The sequence below is a fragment of the Pistacia vera genome, unplaced genomic scaffold (genome assembly GCF_008641045.1).
Source record: "Pistacia vera cultivar Batoury unplaced genomic scaffold, PisVer_v2 Contig196, whole genome shotgun sequence".
Classification (NCBI taxonomy): Eukaryota; Viridiplantae; Streptophyta; class Magnoliopsida; order Sapindales; family Anacardiaceae; genus Pistacia; species Pistacia vera.
Window position 1 is genome coordinate 464,704 of NW_022195997.1, and position 21,783 is coordinate 486,486.

General features: G+C 35.2%; 4 protein-coding genes across 4 annotated transcripts; 3 read left to right on the forward strand and 1 right to left on the reverse strand.

Annotated features, from left to right (window-relative positions):
* The first annotated feature begins 1,180 nt into the window (after window positions 1-1,180).
* Window positions 1,181-2,819, forward strand: LOC116128002 (UDP-glycosyltransferase 88A1-like). The gene has a single exon (XM_031413672.1). The coding sequence runs from the start codon at window positions 1,264-1,266 to the stop codon at window positions 2,698-2,700; it is 1,437 nt and encodes a 478-aa protein (XP_031269532.1). The 5' UTR covers window positions 1,181-1,263; the 3' UTR covers window positions 2,701-2,819.
* Window positions 2,820-5,653: 2,834 nt separating this feature from the next.
* On the forward strand, window positions 5,654-7,191 carry LOC116127958 (UDP-glycosyltransferase 88A1-like). Its single transcript, XM_031413617.1, has one exon. It carries the CDS (start codon window positions 5,755-5,757, stop codon window positions 7,189-7,191), a length of 1,437 nt encoding a protein of 478 aa, XP_031269477.1. The 5' UTR covers window positions 5,654-5,754.
* A 1,994-nt stretch (window positions 7,192-9,185) lies between these two features.
* Window positions 9,186-10,801, forward strand: LOC116127936 (UDP-glycosyltransferase 88A1-like). The gene has a single exon (XM_031413587.1). It carries the CDS (start codon window positions 9,287-9,289, stop codon window positions 10,712-10,714), a length of 1,428 nt encoding a protein of 475 aa, XP_031269447.1. The 5' UTR covers window positions 9,186-9,286; the 3' UTR covers window positions 10,715-10,801.
* A 1,395-nt stretch (window positions 10,802-12,196) lies between these two features.
* LOC116127868 (BAHD acyltransferase BIA1-like) lies at window positions 12,197-20,967 on the reverse strand. Its single transcript, XM_031413531.1, has 2 exons — window positions 19,472-20,967; window positions 12,197-12,429 (listed from the first exon to the last, which is right to left on the reverse strand). Exons 1-2 carry the CDS (start codon window positions 20,778-20,780, stop codon window positions 12,197-12,199), a joined length of 1,542 nt encoding a protein of 513 aa, XP_031269391.1. The 5' UTR covers window positions 20,781-20,967.
* Window positions 20,968-21,783: the final 816 nt, after the last annotated feature.

Genomic DNA, 21,783 nt, shown 5'->3' on the forward strand with positions numbered 1-21,783 from the left:
CTTTCATCCCTACGCGACGTGGCAGTGTTTGGACGGCACAAAACCTTCATGAATTCTGATTGACCCTTGCTATCATGAGTTTACGTTAGCCCTGATTTTTTAGGCATAACACTTTCGTTTCTTGTAAAAGTCTTCACCAAAATTGTTTCACGCTTTCACTACAAAGAGTTGTTCATTTCCCCATCTTGAAACGGGCTTTAAATTGTTTCACGAACAAAGCTCATAACCAGTCAGTCATTCTGACACATGAATATATTTTTTCATCCACCACCCAACCCTGTCTCTCGAGATGTTATCGCTCAGGTTTGTGGACCTTATAATTCTGGCTTTGCAAATCGTGGTCTTCCTCTTTATTTTTTCCTTTTTCTCTAATTTAAAGACCAAGAGAATGAAAAGTTGTTTAAAATGAAGAGAACCGATTTGTATTTCTTGTTCAATTGAACAATTACTAAATACCATTGATTTGTCAAATTTAACAGCTTATTACTAATGGTCGGGTGCCAGCGTTAGTTTCGAGAACTGCAGGGAAAAAACATTTTTGAGTCAAACCTTAGAGGGGACAGTGTTATTAACCTGTTTTTAAATGAGGGAGAGACCACAAAATTTCAGTATTATATATTTATATGGCTATTAATTTTCTCAAGTATCTATTGTAATTTGGTACATACTATTTTTAACGAAATATCATTAATTTGTATAACAGTAAAACAATGCAAAAGTTTGAGACGAAATTTAGAAATTTGAAATATATGATGTTATTCTTTTCGTATCTGATATGACATTTGTTATGTTATTAGTCATACGTTAATAATATTGCTGGGTCTGCTCTTCTCTCTCAAATCATTTATCTGTGTGCTACCTCATAAGGCTTTTTGGACACCTAAAGCACATGTTCATATCAATAATTGATAGATAGAGACAGTTGTGATTGCTTTGTATGTGTTAATTGTTTAATGCATCTCCTTCTCTTGGTCAATTTGTACACGGCATTGCATTGTATTCAAGGTAGTGCACCACCGCCAATACTTTAATTAATGCTAAACCCATGACCAGGACTCTATAATATAAATAGTTTGTTTCAAGGTTGTGCACAGCCACTTATACTTTAATAATATCAAATCTTATTTCTTTAATTTGATAGTATTGATCGCGATTTTAAAATCCCAGTTTCGTTAAGAGTTTATTATTTTCAAAATCACGACTTTGGTTTGTAAGGAAGAGTGTCTTTGTCTCTGCGATTACACGCAACACAAAGGAAGATCAATGGAGTCCATAGTTCTGTACCCATCACCAGCCATTGGTCACGTTATCTCCATGGTTGAGTTAGCTAAGCTCACCCTCAATCACAAACCTTCACTCTCCATCCATATCATCATCTTCGATGCACCCTTCAACGCCGGCTCCACCGCCCATTATATCAATAAAGTTTCAGCTACCATTCCTTCCATTATCTTCCACCAGCTTCCCACCATTACCCTCCCTCCATTAATCATCTCCTCCTCTCCCCACCATGAAACCCTCATCTTTGAAGTCCTGCACCTCAATAACCCTAATCTTCACCAAGCCCTCATTTCTATCTCCACAAATTACACCATTTCTGCTTTTGTTGCAGACTTCTTCTCCGCTTGTGCTCTCTCTGTCACTCATAAACTCAATATTCCTGCTTACCTCTTCTTCACTTCTGGTGCTAGCGTTCTGTCTACTTTCCTTTACCTTCCCACGATTCACAAAAATATGACAAAAAATTTTAAAGATGTCGATACCATTCTTCAAATCCCTGGCGTGCCGCCCGTACCCGCCAAAGACATGCCTAAACCGTTACTTAAACGTGATGATAAGGCCTACCAGTTCTTTCTAGATTGCTCGATTAACTGGTCAAGATCAGCAGCAGGAATTATAGTCAACACTTTTGAATATCTTGAACAAAGAGCTCTCAAAGCAATATCAGGCGGACTATGCGTGCTGGATGGCTCCACACCATCTGTTTACTGCATCGGACCGTTGACCGCAGCTGATGACCGGAAAAGTGGCTCCCGTGGAGATGAAAATCATAAAAGGCCTGAGTGTTTGACGTGGCTCGACTCACAGCCAAGCCGAAGCGTAGTTTTTCTGTGTTTTGGTAGTTTGGGGTTATTCTCTATGGAACAGTTGAAGGAAATTGCTATTGGGTTAGAGAAAAGCGGACAAAGGTTCTTATGGGTGGTGAGGAATCCACCTCCTAAGAACGAAGCACTAGCCGTTAAGAAACAAACAGAGCCGGATTTAGATATGATACTTCCGGAAGGGTTCTTGGAAAGAACCAATGAGAGGGGATTTGTTCAGAAGTCCTGGGCACCACAGGTGGATATATTGAGTCATGACTCGGTGGGTGGGTTCGTGACTCACTGCGGGTGGAACTCGGTGCTTGAAGCAGTGATTGCTGGTGTACCAATGGTGGCATGGCCTCTGTATGCTGAGCAAAGATTGAATAGGATATTTCTGGTGGAGGAAATGAAAATCGCTTTACCAATGGTGGAGTCTGAAGACGGGTTTGTGAGTTTAGGTGAGGTGGAGAAGCGAGTCAGAGAGTTGATGGAGTCGGAGGAAGGCAACTCAGTGAGGAAACAAACCTTTGTAATGAAAAACAATGCAAAAGCAGCACTGAGTGAGGGGGGCTCCTCTATAGTTGCTTTGTCTAATTTGGTTAAGACAAGGAAATAATTATTTCTTAAGATCTAAATTAGTGTTTTTATGGGGTTACCATAATATGAGCGTTTATTGAATGGCTTTTTGATTATGAGAGTGTAAAATAAATCGGGATTCTGTGAGATAGTGTAAACTTTGTTCAAAGGGTGTCTGTAATAGATGGAAAATAATTATGTTAATTAATTTGCATAGCTTTGTTTGGGAGAAATTCTACAAAGATTTGTTAGCATTTGTTAGTCATGACTCACTGCGTGTGGAACTCTTTGGTTGAAGCAGTGCGTGCTGGCATGACCTCTGTGCGCTGATCAATGTTACCAATTAATTATCATGTGATCCTACTGCTCACTGGCGATCCTCGGGCAATTTACTTATTATTTTTTTCTATACCAAAAGGAGTATTGGATCTTTAGAGATGGTCCGGTAATGTTATATACGTGGGAAACTATAGTAGCCGATCTATATGAAGATGACCGATAATATGGCGAAAGACTTATTTTGCTCCAGACTTTTCTCTTATCCCACAAACACACCTGTTAAAAATATCTAAGAAAAACCTAATTTTAAGGTTAATAAAGAAGTTTAAAGGCCTAAAGGAAATAGAAGGGAAAATTTTACAAACTTCAAACTAAAAAATGTAGTAGTTGTCTGATAATGGCAAGAATATTGAAGAGACCCCTATTGTTTATTGAGTTTTTCAAAATTAATTTCACTAGTTTTTCTTAGATTTTTTAGGAGGTGTTTTTGTGGTATAATAGGGGAGCCTTACTAAAATAAGCCTTTTGCCATGTTGATCAGCTATCTTTATATAAGTCGGCTATCATAGTTTCCATAGCCATAGGCATAACCTTCTAAGACCATCTCTAAAGACCCAATACCCCTTTTGGTATAATATTGATCAGCCTCATATTTTAAATTTGATATTATATGTAACGTTGAAACTCAAAATAAATTTGAGAAAACTACCTTAGATTTTAGTAAAAACCGAATAGTCAATCACATGACACTTGTTAGATTAAGAGTTAAATAAAAATATTATTTTACTCTTGATCTATTATGAAATAATTATTAGAACTTATTTGGTTGTCAAAAGAGCTTAAATAAAGTTATAAGTACTTTAAAAAATTTCAAGATTGTTTGATTACATTTCAAAAGTGTTTATAAAATTTAAAATAAGTTATTTACAGTTTACGATAGAAGCCTAAATTTTGAGCTTTTTCGATAATCTCTTTCCGGCTTATTCGGAGTATTGAATTTTCAAAAATATTTCTATTCAATTTTATAAATTTGGCTTGACCTATTCTTGTATATTAAAGACTTTTTTTTTTTGGGAAATTAACATTAGAAAGCTCTTTTGTGTTTTCCATAATTTTTACAAAAAAACTCTACTCATATAAGTTTTATTCTAATAAGCTTTTCTTTTGTAAGCTCTACTTAAAAGAAGTCATACCAAATGAACTTTTAGAATTTGTTTGTTTCGATTTTTCAATTGGCCAAAAGAACTTGTTTAAAGTAAGAAACACTTTTGAAGTTCTAAAAGTTAGACATCCATGTTTTTACTGACGTTAAGAAATGTTCTTTAATTTTTTTATTATTAAAATTTGAATATGTTTTGGAAAAAAAAAAAAAATGAAATTTATAAAATTAATTTTGTCTTCAAATGTCTATTTAGGAATTTTTATCATCCTCCTGTGATTATGGAAAGCCCCAGGGAATCCAATATTACTACGCAACAACTAATTGTGGAAATATCTTGACGTTTTTGTTAATCTCGTTTTATTAATCTTTGGATATATAAACTTTGGAATAAGATATATTGTATCTTAGTCTGTTAGTCAATATAGTTGGTTAAAGAGGTGGACTGATATTTCTGAAAGTCGTAACGTAAAGAAACTCTTAAAATAAATGTCGGAACCAAATATTGTGATCCAATTAATTTTCAGAGATTGAACATATCTAACTTCCTATATTATTAAGAGGGCGTTTAGTTCAGGAATGTTAGATTACTAGGAATGTTAGATTACTAGGAAGATAGATTACCTTAGAAGATTATTGGGAATTTTTAAAAAAATGTGTTTGGTTAGTTGGTGGATATGTTATATGAATATGTTTGGTTATGGGGAATAAATTGGTAGGTATGTTATTTAAATTACTAAATTATCCCCCTTTTAAATATTAATATAAGATTATTTTTATTATTAATTTTTGAATAATTTCTTTTAACTCCCAATATTTCAGATTTAGCTAAAACACCTCCGCTTATATAAAATTTTAATTTATGACGAAATCACCCCCACCTCCTGCCGCCACCGCAAACCACAGCCGAAAATCTCCGAAAGCACCCGTGAGTACCTCACCGTGATGAAGAGGCTTCGATATGGCCGTTTTCGGCCATTTCGATGGTCGAAAACGGCAATATCAAGCCAGATCTGGCCGGAAATGGCCAGAATAGATCTGGCCATTTTCGGCCATATCGATGCCTCCCGGAGCCTCCCACCGAAACTCGTTCTTTTTTAGGGACTCTGGCAAGTTTTCGGTGGTGGTCCGTGGTAGTTGGCCGCTGTCGACGGTGGTGGTAGTGGTGGTGGTGGCTGAGTGACAGTGGTCTATAAATTGTTTTAAGTACAAGGATATTATTGTCCAAAATTTTAGTTAAATAAGGGTAAAATTAAAATAGGATATTAATGTAAATTTATTTTAAAATGAGGGTATTATTGTCTAAAATTTTCATTAATAAGGGATAAAATTGTAATAAAAAATGATAACCCTGGTAATCTCAGAATACCTAAGAAAATAGAGGTAATCAGATTAACTCTAATATTATCAATAATAGTTACTATTGGTATTTGAAGATTATCAGAATCTTATATTACTTAACAACTAAACGTAGTAATCAAGTAATATAAGATGACATTATCCCAATAATATGAGATTACCGCCAACCAAACGCGCCTAAAGGTAAATAAAAAAGAATAGTATTCCCTCGGGTACAGAATTCCACCGGACTTCTAAAGAGTACATATATAAGTGCGTGTCTTATCCTCTCTCGGAACACACACACCACAAAGCCCCATGGACGCCATTGTTCTGTATCCATCACCTGCAATTGGTCACCTTATCTCCATGGTTGAGTTAGCTAAGCTCATCCTCAATTATAAACCTTCACTTTTCATCCACATTATAATTTTTTGTCCACCCTACAACGCCGGCTTCACCGCCCCTTATATTAATAAAGTTTCAGCTACTGTTCCTTCCATTATCTTCCACCACCTCCCCACTATTACCCTCCCTCCATCAATTACCTCCTCCTGTCGCCACCATGAAACCCTCACCTTTGAAGTCCTCCTCCTCAATAACCCTAATCTTCTCCAAACCCTCCTTTCTATCTCCAACAATTACACCCTCTGTGCTTTTATCGCTGACTTTTTCTGCTACGCTTCACTATCAGTCACTGCTAAACTCAATATTCCTAGTTATGTATTCTTTACTTCTGGTGCTGGTTGTCTCTCTTTCTTCCTTTACATTCCTACGATTCACAGAAACACCAACAAAAGCCTTAAAGATATGGATAACCTTCTTCATATCCCAGGCGTTCCGCCCATGCCTCCCAAAGACATGCCAAAACCATTACTCGAACGTGATGATAAGGCCTATCAGTTCTGTTTAGAAGCCTCAATTCAGTTGCCAAAATCAGCAGGAATTATACTAAACACGTTCCAGTCTCTTGAACCAAGAGCTGTCAAAGCAATGACAGACGGGCTATCGGTGACGGACGGCCCCACTCCACCCCTCTACTGCATCGGACCATTAATCGTATCGGATAATCGGAGAGGTGGCGGCGGTGGTGATAGTGATAGTAAGCCCGAGTGTTTGGCGTGGCTCGACATACAGCCGAGCCAAAGTGTTTGTTTTTTGTGCTTTGGTAGCCTAGGATTGTTCTCTGTGGAGCAGTTGAAGGAAATTGCTATGGGGCTGGAGAGAAGTGGCCAAAGGTTCTTATGGGTGGTGAAAAATCCACCTTCTAAAGTCAAAAGCATGGCCATTCCGGAAGAATTGGACCCCGATTTGGATTCGATACTTCCAGAAGGGTTCTTGGATCGAACCAAGGAAAGGGGATTCGTTCTCAATTCCTGGGCTCCACAGGTGACCATTTTGAATCATGACTCGGTGGGTGGATTTGTGACTCACTGCGGGTGGAACTCGGTGCTTGAAGCAGTGAGTGCTGGTGTACCAATGGTGGCATGGCCTCTCTATGCTGAGCAAAGATACAATAGGATTTTGCTAGTGGAAGAAATCAAGATCGCTTTACCTATGGTGGAGTCTGAAAACGGGTTTGTGTGTTCAACTGAAGTTGAGAAGCGAATTAGAGAGTTGATGGACTCGGAGGAAGGTAACTCGGTTAGGAAACAAACGTTAGCAATGAAAAAAGAGGCAAAAGAAGCACTGAGTGACGGCGGCTCGTCTTCTGTTGCACTATCCAAATTTGTTGAGTCATGGAAGATAAAATGAGTTGAGTTGAGTCTCACCAGGTTCACAACTCAGTATTGTAATATTGGGTTTTTATTAGAGTAATGCTAGTCTTACGCCTCTTTCTTACGCCTCTTTCTTACTCATTTCTTTTACTCACTTATGTGGTAGGTGGGTATAAAAATAAAGAAAAATGAGTAAAATGGGAGATTAATATGAGTGAGTAAGTGAAGCAAGTAAGGTTAGTATTATTCTTTTTATTATTAATCTTATCATTTTGTTCAATTATTTTTGGTAATTAATAACAAAAATTTTAAGTAAAATTGGCAATCTATCATTGTAGATTTTTATTTTTATTTTTTTGGTAATGATCAAGTTGTTCAACCAAACGGATCTCAATTAATCTTTCAAATCTTGATATCAGTTGTTAATAGCTCTAATGATTACTTTATTAGAAACTGAAGATTGGTGGTGGATTTGGTTTTCTTGGTATTCAATAATTGGCCCCAACATTATTGAAAAAAAGGGCAAGAGACAATTATCTTTTCGTATAAACAAAGTGGATGGAGTCTTACGTTATTGTTATGAATGATTACCAAAAAGCAAATTAAGTGGAAATTAAGCAATTAAATATTGGTCTAGTTATCTTATATTTAAGTGATTATACGTGTAAGGAGTGAGTCACTTTCCCTATATGAATATTTATTAGGTAGATGTCTTGACGTTTGATAGATGAGTCCAATAATAAAGTCCTCTGTTTAAATAATTGAGAGCATTAAAAGAAGCCACCCATCATAGATATGACCCATACGGCCATACTACTATTAGGGTAATTGGACCGAATTTGAAGGGCTATTTAAACCTCATTAAAGATTTAAAGTTCGTAGTTTTAGTTAATATATTAAATCTCGACAGTATTCTTATTTTCATCTAGAAGAAGCGTCATTCAATGAGTTTGTGTAGTTTGGTGATCTCACAAGTGATGTGTAAAATTGAGTAGTAAAACTTCATTAAGTTCGGGAATTTGGGGTTTTCTATATAACAAGTTAACTTCAAATGTCTTTGATCAAAAGCTCTGTCAGTAATTTTTAGAATATTAACTATCTCTGGATGATTAAATGATTTGATAGGGACTTTTGTATATATTACTCAAGAGGTTTTGAGTTCAAGTCTATCTTTAGTTACTAATAAAGGTAGTCACTAGAGTTCTTACCCGACTAATAATTTCAGAATCTCGAGAATTAATTGATGTGTACGTAAGATGGCTCGGACACCCATAATCATAATATATATATATATATATAAGTAAATAAATTAAGGCAATCAAATTCAAAAACCAAATCAAATAGGCGAAATTTGTGTTATAATAAAGTTGTTTCTTAGAGAACAGTAGAGGTCATCAACAAACAATAAAATGAAAGCCAAAATAAGAAAAGAAATGAAGATTTAAGTCACCATCAATGATAGAAAGTAGCCCGAGTGAGGCAGGTCCTGTTTTGTTGCCTTGTCCTATTATATATGTTCAGGCAAGGAAATAAACCTCGTATTGCATCAATATTTAAAGAATCATGAATGTTCCCAGCTGAGATTATCAGCAACAGTAAACAAGGAATGCGATCACATAAATAAGTGGCAGATGAGAATAAGATGAGTATTTCACATGGTCAGCATGTGTATTTGGACAACTCATTGCGCTTAGTGATTCTTTAGTCCAAACTTTAATATTAAAAAAATACGATAGTCTAATAAACAAACCTCGATGTTTTTGTTGAGCTCATTTCAATAATCATTGAACACATCAAGGTATATGAATATGACATCATTGCATACACAAGATTTCGAATAATAAATCCTATTATTGTAAACTTGATGCTGATATTAAATTTCACATGGTTAACGTTGGGCCTCGGTTAACACCAATTGGGTTAGCGTACATGTACAACTCATGGGAACGAGCTTGGGTCTAGAGGGTCAAAGGTTCGTGTATGCCAAGAACTACGTAAGACTTGCAAAAGGGAAGAAATGTTGGTCATTTGTGGTGTTTGCTGGTGCTCAAGTAGCCCTGCTACGATATATATATATATATACCCAAGTGTCTGATCATCTCTTCCTCAGAACACACACATCGCCAAGCTTCATGGACGCCATTGTTATGTACCCATCACCAGCAATTGGTCACTTAATCTCCATGGTTGAGTTAGCTAAACTCATCCTCAATCATCGGCCTTCACTTTCCATTCACATCATCGTTTTTGATCCACCTTACGACGCCGGCTCCACCGCCCCTTATATTAATAAAGTTTATGCTACAATTCCTTCCATAATCTTCCACCATCTCCCCACTATTACCCTCCTTCCATCAATCATCTCCTCTTGTCAAATCCCTGAAACCCTTACCTTTGAAGTCCTCCTCCTTAATAATCCTAATCTTCACCAAGCCCTCGTTTCTATCTCCAACAATTACACCATCTTTGCTTTCATCGCCGACTTTTTCTGCTACGCTGCTCAATCTGTCACTGCTAAATTCAATTTCCCTACTTATGAATTCTTCACTTCTGGTGCTGGTTGTCTCTCTCTCATGCTTTGCTTTCCCACGATTCACAAAAACACCACCAAAAGTTTTAAAGATATGGATAACCTTCTTCATATTCCTGGCGTCCCGCCCATGCCAGCCAAAGACATGCCACAACCATTCCTTGAACGTGATGATAACGTCTATCAGTACTTTTTAGATGCCACAATTCAGTTGCCAAGATCAGCCGGAATTATAGTGAACACTTTCGAGTCTCTTGAACCAAGAGCTGTAAAAGCAATGACAGACGGGCTAGGTGCGCCGGACGGTCCCCTTCCACCGCTTCCACCCCTCTACTGCATCGGACCATTAATTGCATCGGATAATCGGGGAGGTAGCAGCCATGGTGGCGGTGGTGGTGATAGTGATAGTAAGCCAGAGTATTTGGCGTGGCTCGACACGCAGCCGATCCAAAGTGTTGTTTTTTTGTGCTTTGGTAGCTTAGGACGGTTCTCTGCAGAACAGTTGAAAGAAATTGCTGTGGGGTTGGAGAGAAGTGGCCAAAGGTTTTTATGGGTGGTGAAGAATCCACCTCAATTAGACACGGACTTAGATTCGATATTTCCAGAAGGGTTCTTGGATCGAACTAGGGAAAGGGGGTTCGTTCTCAAGTCCTGGGCTCCACAAGTGGAAATTTTGAATCATGACTCGGTGGGTGGGTTCGTGACTCACTGCGGGTGGAACTCGGTGCTTGAAGCAGTGTGTGCTGGTGTTCCAATGTTGGCATGGCCTCTCTATGCTGAGCAAAGATGTAATAGGATATTACTGGTGCAAGAATTAAAAATCGCTTTACCAATGGTGGAGTCTGAGAATGGGTTTGTGAGTTCAACTGAAGTGGACAAGCGAGTTAGAGAGTTTATGAACTCGGAGGAAGGTGACTCCGTTAGGAGACAAACCAAGGCCATGAAAAATGAAGCAAAAGCAGCATTGAATAAGGGTGGATTCTCGTGTGTTGCGTTATTCAAATTGTTTGAGTCATGGAAGCTAAAATGAGTTGATTCTGACTCGGTACATAACGTATTCTGTAACGCTGATTTATAGTTTGAAATTCTATCGTTTCAGAATTTTAATTTGTTAATATTTTGGATGATTGAATTGTGTTGATTCTGTTAGGTTATTTTCTTTTGATTCCTTTATAGTAACATAATTTTTACCAAAATTGACCATCTTTTATGTAGAACTCTTGTTCAAATGAACCAGTTTTAAGAAAAAAAAATCATTTATTGGTATGAATTACATACCAAATTAAGCAATTAAATCTTCATCTAGATATCTTATATGGGGAGTGACCATATCATAGGTCATATATATATATATATATATAACTGATTTTAAATTTAAAAATAAACTTTCACCTAATTATTTTTGTCATATTATGAAAAATATTGTATATATAATATTATTTTTAGAATAAACCGACAACGAGATAATACTATATCATGGTGGTTGGTCCAAATATCAATGACTAACTAAATACGAGATAAAGAAATGAAAGGTGAAGTAAAATATGTAATTCAATGAGCTCACAACTTTGTAAGATTATTAAATCAAAACAATATAACTTTCACCCAAAAAAGAAAAAGCAAATTAACCTTAACACAATCAATATAGTATAAAATTAATATGATATATATGTACAGATGTGGGTGATATCACAATCTTGGCAGATATAACATACATGAATAAGCATAACAAATATGTGCTTAAAATTTCAATACTAATGCTTCCTATAATTTTGGGAGACTCTTGAGGTAGTTCATTGGTTATATCTCTTTATGAGTAAAGATTTCCTTAATATTTCCTGAATATTATGTAATCTCTTTAACTTTGTCAATTTTATAATAGCCATAATATTTTTGATATTTTATAATTATAATCTTCCAATTATATTGGTATATTATAATTAACATAATTACAAAATTTCGTAGATCGTATCTCGCCTATATAAAATCTATGAATTGAAATCCATTTTTCAATTAAACATGGTATAAAGCCTCTCTTTGACCTAAAACTTTGCTCATTCTAGAGCAACTGTCAGAAAATTCGCTGGCGAGTATCTATTCCCCCAGAAAACGACACCAACCGAACAACCTAAAACATCATTGCCATTTCCATCTCAATACCACCAGATTATCCCATCTGAAAAATCAACTCCAGCTAACTATCCAAGTCATCCAACCAATTCCAAAACCTCAACCACCAATTTGGCCGCTACCAAACCATACTCAGAAAAATCCAAAGCTCCAAACAAAGTTAGCAACAAGCCAACCAAAGAAAAAAAAAAAATCCCAATCAACATCAACCCAAAATCCCAAACAACTTCACATTGCCAGGCAACCCACTACCAATCTACCCAAGCAACTCACATCACCAAGTATCCCATAAAACCCAATTCTTCAAACAAACTTCCCAAAACCAAAGCCATCACCATCCAAAATCCTGAAGCCAAACACCAACGATCTAAAGCTGACAACATCAATCTGTAGCCGTTCCGTACCTTCGAAGATCAATTGCCACCGAGAAGAGAACCAAAGTTCCACACCGACAGAGCTGACACTGCGAACCAAGATCGACGCCACCGTTCCTTCCAAACAAATCGTGGAAATCCTCTTGTCGCTCAAATCCATCACTCAGTCGAAAAGCCGCCGCAAATCCCCAATCTGCTGGAGTGAACCACGCCGGCTGTCCAGTGCCAAGAAGAGACGCCCCTGTTTAAGGAAAAGAAAAAAAGGGGAAGTTTATGTTTAACAGTTAAAAAAAAAAAAAAAAAAAAAACAGTGAGTGTTTGTTCCAAAACCCGATTGTGTTTCAAAAGGTTTAGTTTAGTTTAGTTTTATTTTTTGCTTTATCTCTTAAAAAAAAAAGGTCGAAGAAAAAAAAAAGGAAAAAGAGTAAAAAAAATCAAAGAAAAAAAAGTCAAAATCAAAGTAAAAAAAAGGTCAAGTGAAAAAAAAAAAAAAGATGTGTGGAGAAACTCTACGGAAGAATATGGTTCTAAATTATATTGACACTTCGACAATGATAGCTCAAAGTGACAGTCAGCATGTGCTGATGAAATCTAGCAAGCCCAACAATTTCATCTAGCAAACCCAATAATAACAAGAAGAGAAGTTATATTGATGCTGTTGTGGAAAAGAAAGAAGATGTTAAACAGTCTTCATCATTTGTAGCTATTGTTAGAAATGATTGTAAGTCTTTGTATATGTGTATATATGTTTCTAATAGTGCATGGATAATTGATTTTGGTGCTATCGATCAAATGACATTTGATTCTAAGCATGTTTTTAACCTTAAAACATCCTCATAAAAATTTGTTTCTATTGTCAATGGTAAGTCCACCCGGGTCATTGGGAAGGGATCATTAACCCTTAAAAACACTTTACACTTATATTTTGTGTTAGTTGTTCCATTCTTGAGTTATAACTTGTTGTTAGTCTCCAAAATAACCAAAGTCTTATCGTGTGTGGTGATTTTTTGGCCTGAATTTTGTGAATTTAAAAACATTCAAACAAAGCAGACGATTTGTTATGGTATTAGACAGGGGCAGTTGTATTACTTGGATTTAGAGTCACAAAGTTCTGTCAGGTTCCAGCAGGATTTGACTGTAGATTACTCTAAAAGGGATAAATAGAAATATGATATCTGGTTATGGCATCGGTGCCTCAGACATGCTTCGGTTGGTTACTTAAAGAAACTTTTTTCAAGTTTGTTTGAAAAAAATGATATCGGTAACTTCAGCTATGATGTTTGTGAACTATTAAAAAGTCATCGAAGTCCCATTCCCATTAACATTAAACAAAAGTCCAAGTCCTTTTATGTTTATACATTCAGATGTCTTGGGGTCATCACAAGTTACTACTTTAGGTGGATCCCGTTGGTTTGTTACTTTTATTGATGACTATACAAGGATGACTTAAGTATGTCTAATGAAATCTAAAAGGGAGATTAATTTGCTCTTTCAGGGATTTCATAAAATGGTTCATATGCAGTATAATGCACAGGTCCAAGTCCTCCGAAATGACAATAGAGGAGAATATCAAAATTTGGCTCTTAAACAATACTTGGCAACACATGGCATCATTCATCAGACTACTTGTCTCAACACACCCCAACAAAATGGAGTTGCTGAGTGAAAAAATCGGCATTTATTGGAGGTCGTTTGTGCCTCATTAATAGAAGCTCACATGTTGTTATCTTTTTGGGAAGAAGCACTTACTTCTGTAGCTTACCTAATCAATCGAGTAATTCTACTTCTATTGGGTTCTAGACACCTTTTCAGGCCCTTGGTAAAGTAGTGAATGCTCCAACGGTCCCCAACTTACCACCTCATGTTTTTGGTTGTATCGCCTTTGTTCACCTTCATAAACATCAACACAACAAGTTGTCCCCTCGTGTATTGAAATATGTTTTCGTTGGGTATGGTGTTCATCAAAAGAGGTATCATTGTTATCATCCTCCAACTCAATAAACGTTTGTGATGATGAATGTTGTTTTCCATGAAGAATTGATGTATTTTTCTTCTGAGTCTGAACTTCAGGAAGAGTATTGTCAAAAAGAAATTCAGACTCTTGACTATGTTGTTCAGGATATGGGAGACTATGAGTCAGAAACTAGACCTCTTGATCGACAAGAAGATGAAGTATGACATGAATCATGATAAGATTTTCAGCATGTTGTCATTGATAAGATTTTCAACTTAGTCCGAGATTGAGTCTGCGACTTGGCCTTTAAGTATGACATTCATCCTCAGCTTAGAGCCATCTGGCACCTGCTAGACTGATTTTGCTTGGTTTGTTTTTTCTAGAGCATGTGTGCTCCTTAATAGAGGTGGAAAAGCAACCTGCCCGGCTCGACCCGCGGTGGGTTGCTTTTAGCGGCGGGTCGGTCCTGACTCGCCCAGCAACATTGGCAGGCCGGGTTAGGCCCGCTAATGTTGGGGAATTGGCTGGCCCAACCCGGACCACCAACCCTAACCCGCCGGGTTAGGCTGCGGGTTGGGCCGGGTTAACCCTCTTTTTTATTTTTTATTTTTTTTTATTTTGTTTAAGTTTAAATGTTTAATTAACTTTTCAAATGAATAATTAACAATTTATAAATGAATAAATGTAATTGCTTTTAGTTAATTGTTAATTTCTTTTCAAATATCAATAATTAAATTAAATTAAATTTTTTTTTGTTAACATTCCAAATATTAATTCAATTTTAATACATTAAAATTGTAATATAATAATAGTTAAATTTATTCTTTATTAAAAAATAAAATAGAAATTACAATAATTATTGCCTCGTTAAAAACCTCACAAAGAAAAACCCAATAGGACAAAAACTTGTAATGAAAAAAGAGTGCAATAATTGACAATTAATTTACAAGTTACAATTTACAAAACAACTAATTTTGAGGTTCACTAGGACCTCCCTCACCGTATCATCTATATTACAAAATTGAAATGATTCTATTAAAGTATCGTCGACAACCCGTAATGACCTTGATGGCGCGACCGTTCCCAATCTCGAAGACATGTGGGACTTCAATCATTTTTTGTGAAAGTTTAGTCCTCTTTTCATTAAAATTCTTCCACTTGCACTAAATGTTTGTTCGGATGAGACGGTTAGACAGGACAGCGAAAACACCAAGGCAATACTTGATAATACCGGAAAAATACATTTTCTGGCTCTCCAATAGTCTAAAGATCATGTTGGCTCTCTGTTGTGGATCTACTGGTAATATTCAGGGTTGTCAAATATTGTTGAAGCTCATTACTCTGTGACTGCATGGAAGACAGACTTAGTTGTTGTTGTTGGTGGGCTTTTGAAGAGAAGGTTATGCTTCGGATTCGGGTCCTCTTCGGCCTATTCAGTGCACCCCAAGAGTAGAAGTCTTCATTTGTTTCTCTGATGTAGCTTCCCTGAATGTTTCGCCTCTTTGCGGGTTCCCATACCTGTTTTCATATTGGAAATATACTTCGAAAAGTGTATTTTACCTCTCCTATTTGATTGACATATCTTCGGTTTGTAAATTTTCACATAAATTGTCAAAACCATTTTCTAAACCTACTAATTTAATTCTAGGATAATATAACACCTAAACAATAAAGAAAATGAATGGGTTTCCATATTTTTTAAAAAAAATTTCTATTGCCTTTATTGGTGCATTTAAAATTACATTGTCTTTGTTTTTTATAAATAACGGAAATTTTATAATTGTATGTATTACCAATGGACTAATATGATAATACACACCAGAAAGTTTGAAAGTGGATTGGTAAAAAGTTTTAAGAAAAAATGAATACTTTGCTATTTGCCAATCATTTTCTACCAATAATGAGGACCTTATTATTTGCTACAAAATAACTAATTATATTAGCATAAGGTAAACATGAATCAAACATTAAAAGTACTATTCCATCTAGCAGGCATGTCTAATGCAAAAGTTCTAGGAGACATATTTAATTTTATACAAACGTCTTGAAATTCAGCATTTCTTTTATTACTACTAGTAATCCAAGTTCACATCTCTAATTCTATTAATATTTTCTTTAGTTGTTTTCATACCACTTTTCACAATTAAATTAATAACATGACATGCACAACGTTGGTGAAAAAACTTCAAATTGTTATATAAAGGATAATTACTTTGAAAATAATCTATAGCTTTATTATTAGAACTTGTATTATCTAAGATTAAACTTACACTTTACTAACAATATCATAATCTTCTAAACTTCAAACAATTTTATTATAGATTTCTAAACCACTATGATCCACATCCATTAATCTAAATCCTAATAAAGATTTATTTAATTTAAATTCATTATCAAAATAATGACTAGTCACACAAATATAATCTTGTTTAGCTCTACCACTCCAAATATCGGCAGTTAGAGCCACACTAATATGACAAGTATGAAATTTATTTTTTAATTCTAATTTCATTTTTTTAAACAATTTTATTAAATCATTTCTAGTTGCAGTTTTAGAATAACTTTTAAATCCTGGAAAAAATGAATTTTGAACAAATCTTTCAAAATATTTATCTTCAGCCATATTAATAGGTTGATCAGTTGCAGCAATATATAAAGCTAACTGTTCCCTATATACATCAGAATTATAACGCCAATTAGTACCCATATTAGTTATTTGAGTTTGATTGCTTTCTCTATTTCCATGTTGATTAATATGTTTATTAGCATGCATTTTTAAAGTACTAGTACCATTACCTGAATCAACTTTATAAATATTTCCACAGTATTTGCATCTCGCTTTCTTGACTTGAACGCCATTTTTTATCTTGTAAAACTTGTCGAAATGCGCCCAAACGTATGATGTGTGTCTGTCTTCGCTTTCGACGGCAGTTGATGATCCCGCCTCAGCTTGAGATAAAGTTGGACGAGCACGACGATTACGAGGACGACTTCTAGAACCACCGGGAGCTGTTGGAATCGGGGGCATATTTTGAGGTGTATCGGATTCTGAGAATGGGAAAGCGGGACTATTTAAATCTCCTCCTACATTTATGTTAGTAAAATCAGCAGGACTAGGACTAGGATAGTAGTTTCCTTCATCATTGTAATTGATGGGAGAGAAATATCTATCCATTGTAGTTGAAAAAAACAATTGATGTAGAAGAAATAAAAATTAAAGAAAGAGAACTAGAATATGGAATTTGGAATTTGGAAAATTGGAAATATGAATTAAAAATTGCAAAAACTAATAAAAATTAAAATACGAGCAAATTGATAACAAAGAGATTAAAAGAATAAATGAATAATTGAGAGATTAGAGATTAGAGAATATGAGAGAATTTGAGTTGTGAGAAAAATGTGAAAGTTTAAGGCCAATTTCTAGAAAAAAAATGGGAAAGAAAAATGATGAAAAAGACCCCTCCAACAGCTATAAAGCGGCTATATTTCAAGGGTAAAGGGGTAATTTGGAAAAAAAAAAGTAATTAATTTTTTTTTTTTTTGGGCCAACCCGCCGGGTTGGCTGTTGCTAAACAGTCAAACAGCCAATCCGCTGAGTTGACAACAGCTAACCCGGCGGGTTGGCGGGTCTCTTTTAAAAGAGACAAAACAACAACCCGCCGGGTTGCGGGTTGCCATTTTGCAACCCGGCCCGCCCGGGGGTTGCTACCGGGTTGGGTTCAACTCGGACTGCCATATTGGAGGTCCGGGTTCAACCCGCTTCATTGCGGGCTGGGTTAGGGTTGACCTATCTAACTCGGCCCATTTGTTCCACCTTTACTCCTTAGGGCGCCTGTGCCCCTGCCTCTTTTATATAGAGCCTACACACTCCCTTAGAGCGCTTGTATTGTGTCCCCTCTCTCTTTTGTATAGAGCTTGCATGCTCCTTTTTTTGAGCGGTTGTGCCCATCTTTTTGTCTTGCATGTCGAAAAAGATAGGCACATCCATTTTGGTTAGTTTTGACATTCTCTTGGGGTATGCCCCTCTTATTTTGTATATTTTTTCTTTCTTTTTATACATATTTACCATTTTCAAGAAAAAGAAAAACCTAGCTCCGTAGTTGATTATCTCTCTAGTTCAATTTTATATTGGATGTCAAGGATTATTTCTAAGTAGTAACATATTTTTATCTTAATAAAAGAAATTAATCCATGAAATTGATGTATTGTTGACCAGTTGATATTTGGTAGGTTTTTGCACCATTTAAAATATTTAAAATAATTAAAAAGAGAAAAGTTAAAGAATTTATTAAAATAAAAAATCTCGTGATTTGTATTTAGGCCATTTGAAATAAAGTAATCAATCATATTTGTATTTTTGTAAACAAATGGAGGTGTATTGTATTTGTAATTTGCAAAGGTGTCTTGTCATCTTTTAAACTAATAGGGACCATCTTGTCATTGTCTGGGGTACCTGGAATAGAATACCAATTCCACCTATTTAGGAACTGAAACTGACTGATTCCGGTTTTGATTCCATGTTTCACGAACCAGTCAGTTCCGATTCCTCTAAAAGATACCCGGACCGATCATCCCTACTATTGACACCCTATTAATGGACTAAATAAACCCCGACTTTTTTAAGATACCCACTTCAAAGTTTAAAACTAATTTTTATTTTCTCATGGCATCCCATAGAGTTCATATTTATTTTTTTATATATTTTAAAAGAGTCAGCATTTCATTCCATTTACTTATGGTATATATCATCGTTATATCTAAAATAAAAGTTTAGATAATTAAATTGAAAGTTTAAGAAAATTAAAACTAAAAAAGATCCTCATAAATAATCCCAAGAACATAATGTAATTAAGCAACACAAAAAATAATATATATATTGATTAAAATAGCTATTATGATTTTTGAAAAACAAAATAACAATAAATTTAAATGTCAACCAATTAAAAACTTATAATTTTGTATTGCATATTCTTTGTTCTAAGAATTATTTGAAAAGCACATATATATACACAAAAGAATGTATAATATAAATAGATAATATCCATTTCAAAATCAAGGATATATTTCTGTAATATTGTTCTAAGAATTATTTGAATAGCACATATATGTATATATATATATGCAAAAGAATGTATAATATAAATAGATAATATCCATTTCAAAATCAAGGATATATTTCTGTAATATTGTTACAGACCTCAAAGCAAAAGATCAAAACATGAATCAGATGTGAAAAAATAAAATAAAATAAAATAAAATTACTAATCCATGTCAAGATCAACCAATAGCCGGAAAGAAATTGCTAATTTTTTCTTTCCTAATTAAAGACGTGAAACCAACCCTAGGTGACTCGGTGCTTCCAAGACACTTGGATTAAAATCTGCAAATGCAAGTAACTCTGGGTCACGTTCAAATAATGCCATGTCTTCTTCGCACAAAGTCACAAACGCTTCTAATCCTAGGCCATCTCTCGTGGACACGAACATAACTAAGTTATGCATATAATTAGGAATACTCACCCATATTGGTGTTCCCCATCCATAATCTGATTCGTATACCTGAAATCTACTCAGGTCTGAGAACATATAGAAATCTATATCTTCGTTTTCGACCGCGTTACATAACTCTTCAGGTTTCGTTAAACTCTTATTCGTTAGAAGAATTTTCAGACCATTTTTACAAAATTCTTCCTTACCTTTCCTTAATTTCGAAACCAAGTCCGGTAAATCTAGCTTCTTCTCTTTCGTCTCAGCTGGAAAGTCCCCTATAATATTACCTGCAGCGTAATCTGGCAATGGCGGCACAACCATCTTTCGTAAATTCATGGAGTGTACTGTTGAAGATACCCTTGGAAATCCTCGGTTCGACCTAGCGGCAGTGGTTACACATTTCCAAATGAGTGCTGTCACAGATTCTACACGGGTTGGTTTGGGGACGTTTGCACTAGAAGCTTTAGCCCTAAGCACAGCAATCTTTGATTCGTAAAGAGCAAACCTCTTGGTTACATAATTAGAACCAATCACATCCATGTAAGGAGCCAATGAATCATCTGGTGGGAAAAGGCCAGAAGTTGCAATGAATTTAGGAATCACTGCCTTATTAGACCCGAGAGAATTTGCAGCCCAGCTAGTGATGAACATGCCTGTTGTATTTCCATCTCCGATTTTGTGTGACAGGCAATATCCAAGTGCAACTCCGCCACATTTGAAAAATGTTGCTTGAACAAGAAGTAGTGGACCCGTGCCTGCTTTTGGAGATTCAATCTCAATCGGAAGGAATTTTCTTAGCAGCTTTTGATCAGGTTGATGAAGAATATCAGATAAATAACAATTGGCATAAGCTTCAATGTATACAACTCCATTGTCATTACATTCCACCAATTTATGGTCTTTAATTATCCCGGCATATGGATAAAAGCTCGAGAGAGTTTGCGATAATGAAGTCTTTAAACGTTGAGATTTTTTTGCAGCATTGGCGTCACCATTCCCCGTGTAGAAAAGAACTACAGCTGTATATTCCACAGGAACAATTTGATCAAGAAGGGAGAGGTTAAAGTTTCTTAGATGATCGGGAGTTGGAGAAGATGGTTTGATGATTTCTGTGGTGCCCATTATCTCCACCTCCAATGACTTACTCATGTTAATTAATCAATAGCTCTAGCCTTCTTTTGATTTGCAATGGTTCGGCCTTGTCAATAAGACCGGCCGAATATAAATCTTTGTTTGTAAAATCTGTTGGGACAAAGTGTGTATATATACATGATTTAAATTTGGGGCAACCCTTATAAATAGAGAGTTCTTAATTTCATCGGTTATTATCCTTATAAAAATTTGGACCTCTATCTCTCTTTGTAAAGAATTTGTTATTGAAAGCTAAAAATTAATCAAATTCTTTAATAATCTTAATTTGTTTACTAATTTTCACAAATTTTTAAATAAAGATTTTGCAAATAAAATTTAGACCTCATACGTCATAACTCTAAAAATAAACGCATAGAGAAAATACAAAATCAGTATAAGATTAAAATTTTTGATTGAATAGAAAAGTATTATTAAAAATTAATATTTTGTAAAATAAAATAATTGTAAATAAATTACGAAACATGAATAAATTAAAAGAGAGAGAGAAAGGTTTTTATATAAAGGATAATACTATGCGTACTAACGGATTTTACTAATCAATATACTAACCTAAAATATAATACATATATCATATATATATATATAGTATGAATACTATATATAATTTTAACAAATATTAGTATACTGGTTAGTAAAATCAGTATCCAAAATATTATTATTGTATAAAATAACACTGAAGTAGTGTTGACTTTTTAAAACAAAACAAGAAACAAAAACGAGTTCGTATATTGTTTGATCAAAAACTGATCATTTATGGTTAGCGCTAGAAACAAACAAGATTTCATTATTGTGATGGGATTGTGATATACCGTTCCCATTAATGTTTTTAAAATTATGTTCGATGAAGGATCTTAAAGCAGTGGTAGTGGTGGTGGGTTCGGATTTGACAGCATAAATGGAAGAGAACCTGGGTGGAGTTGGTATTACTTTTTAGAGTTTCAATTTCATTTGCTAGTGAACAACCGCTAAAAGTGGTGATGCATGATGATAATGAATTAGA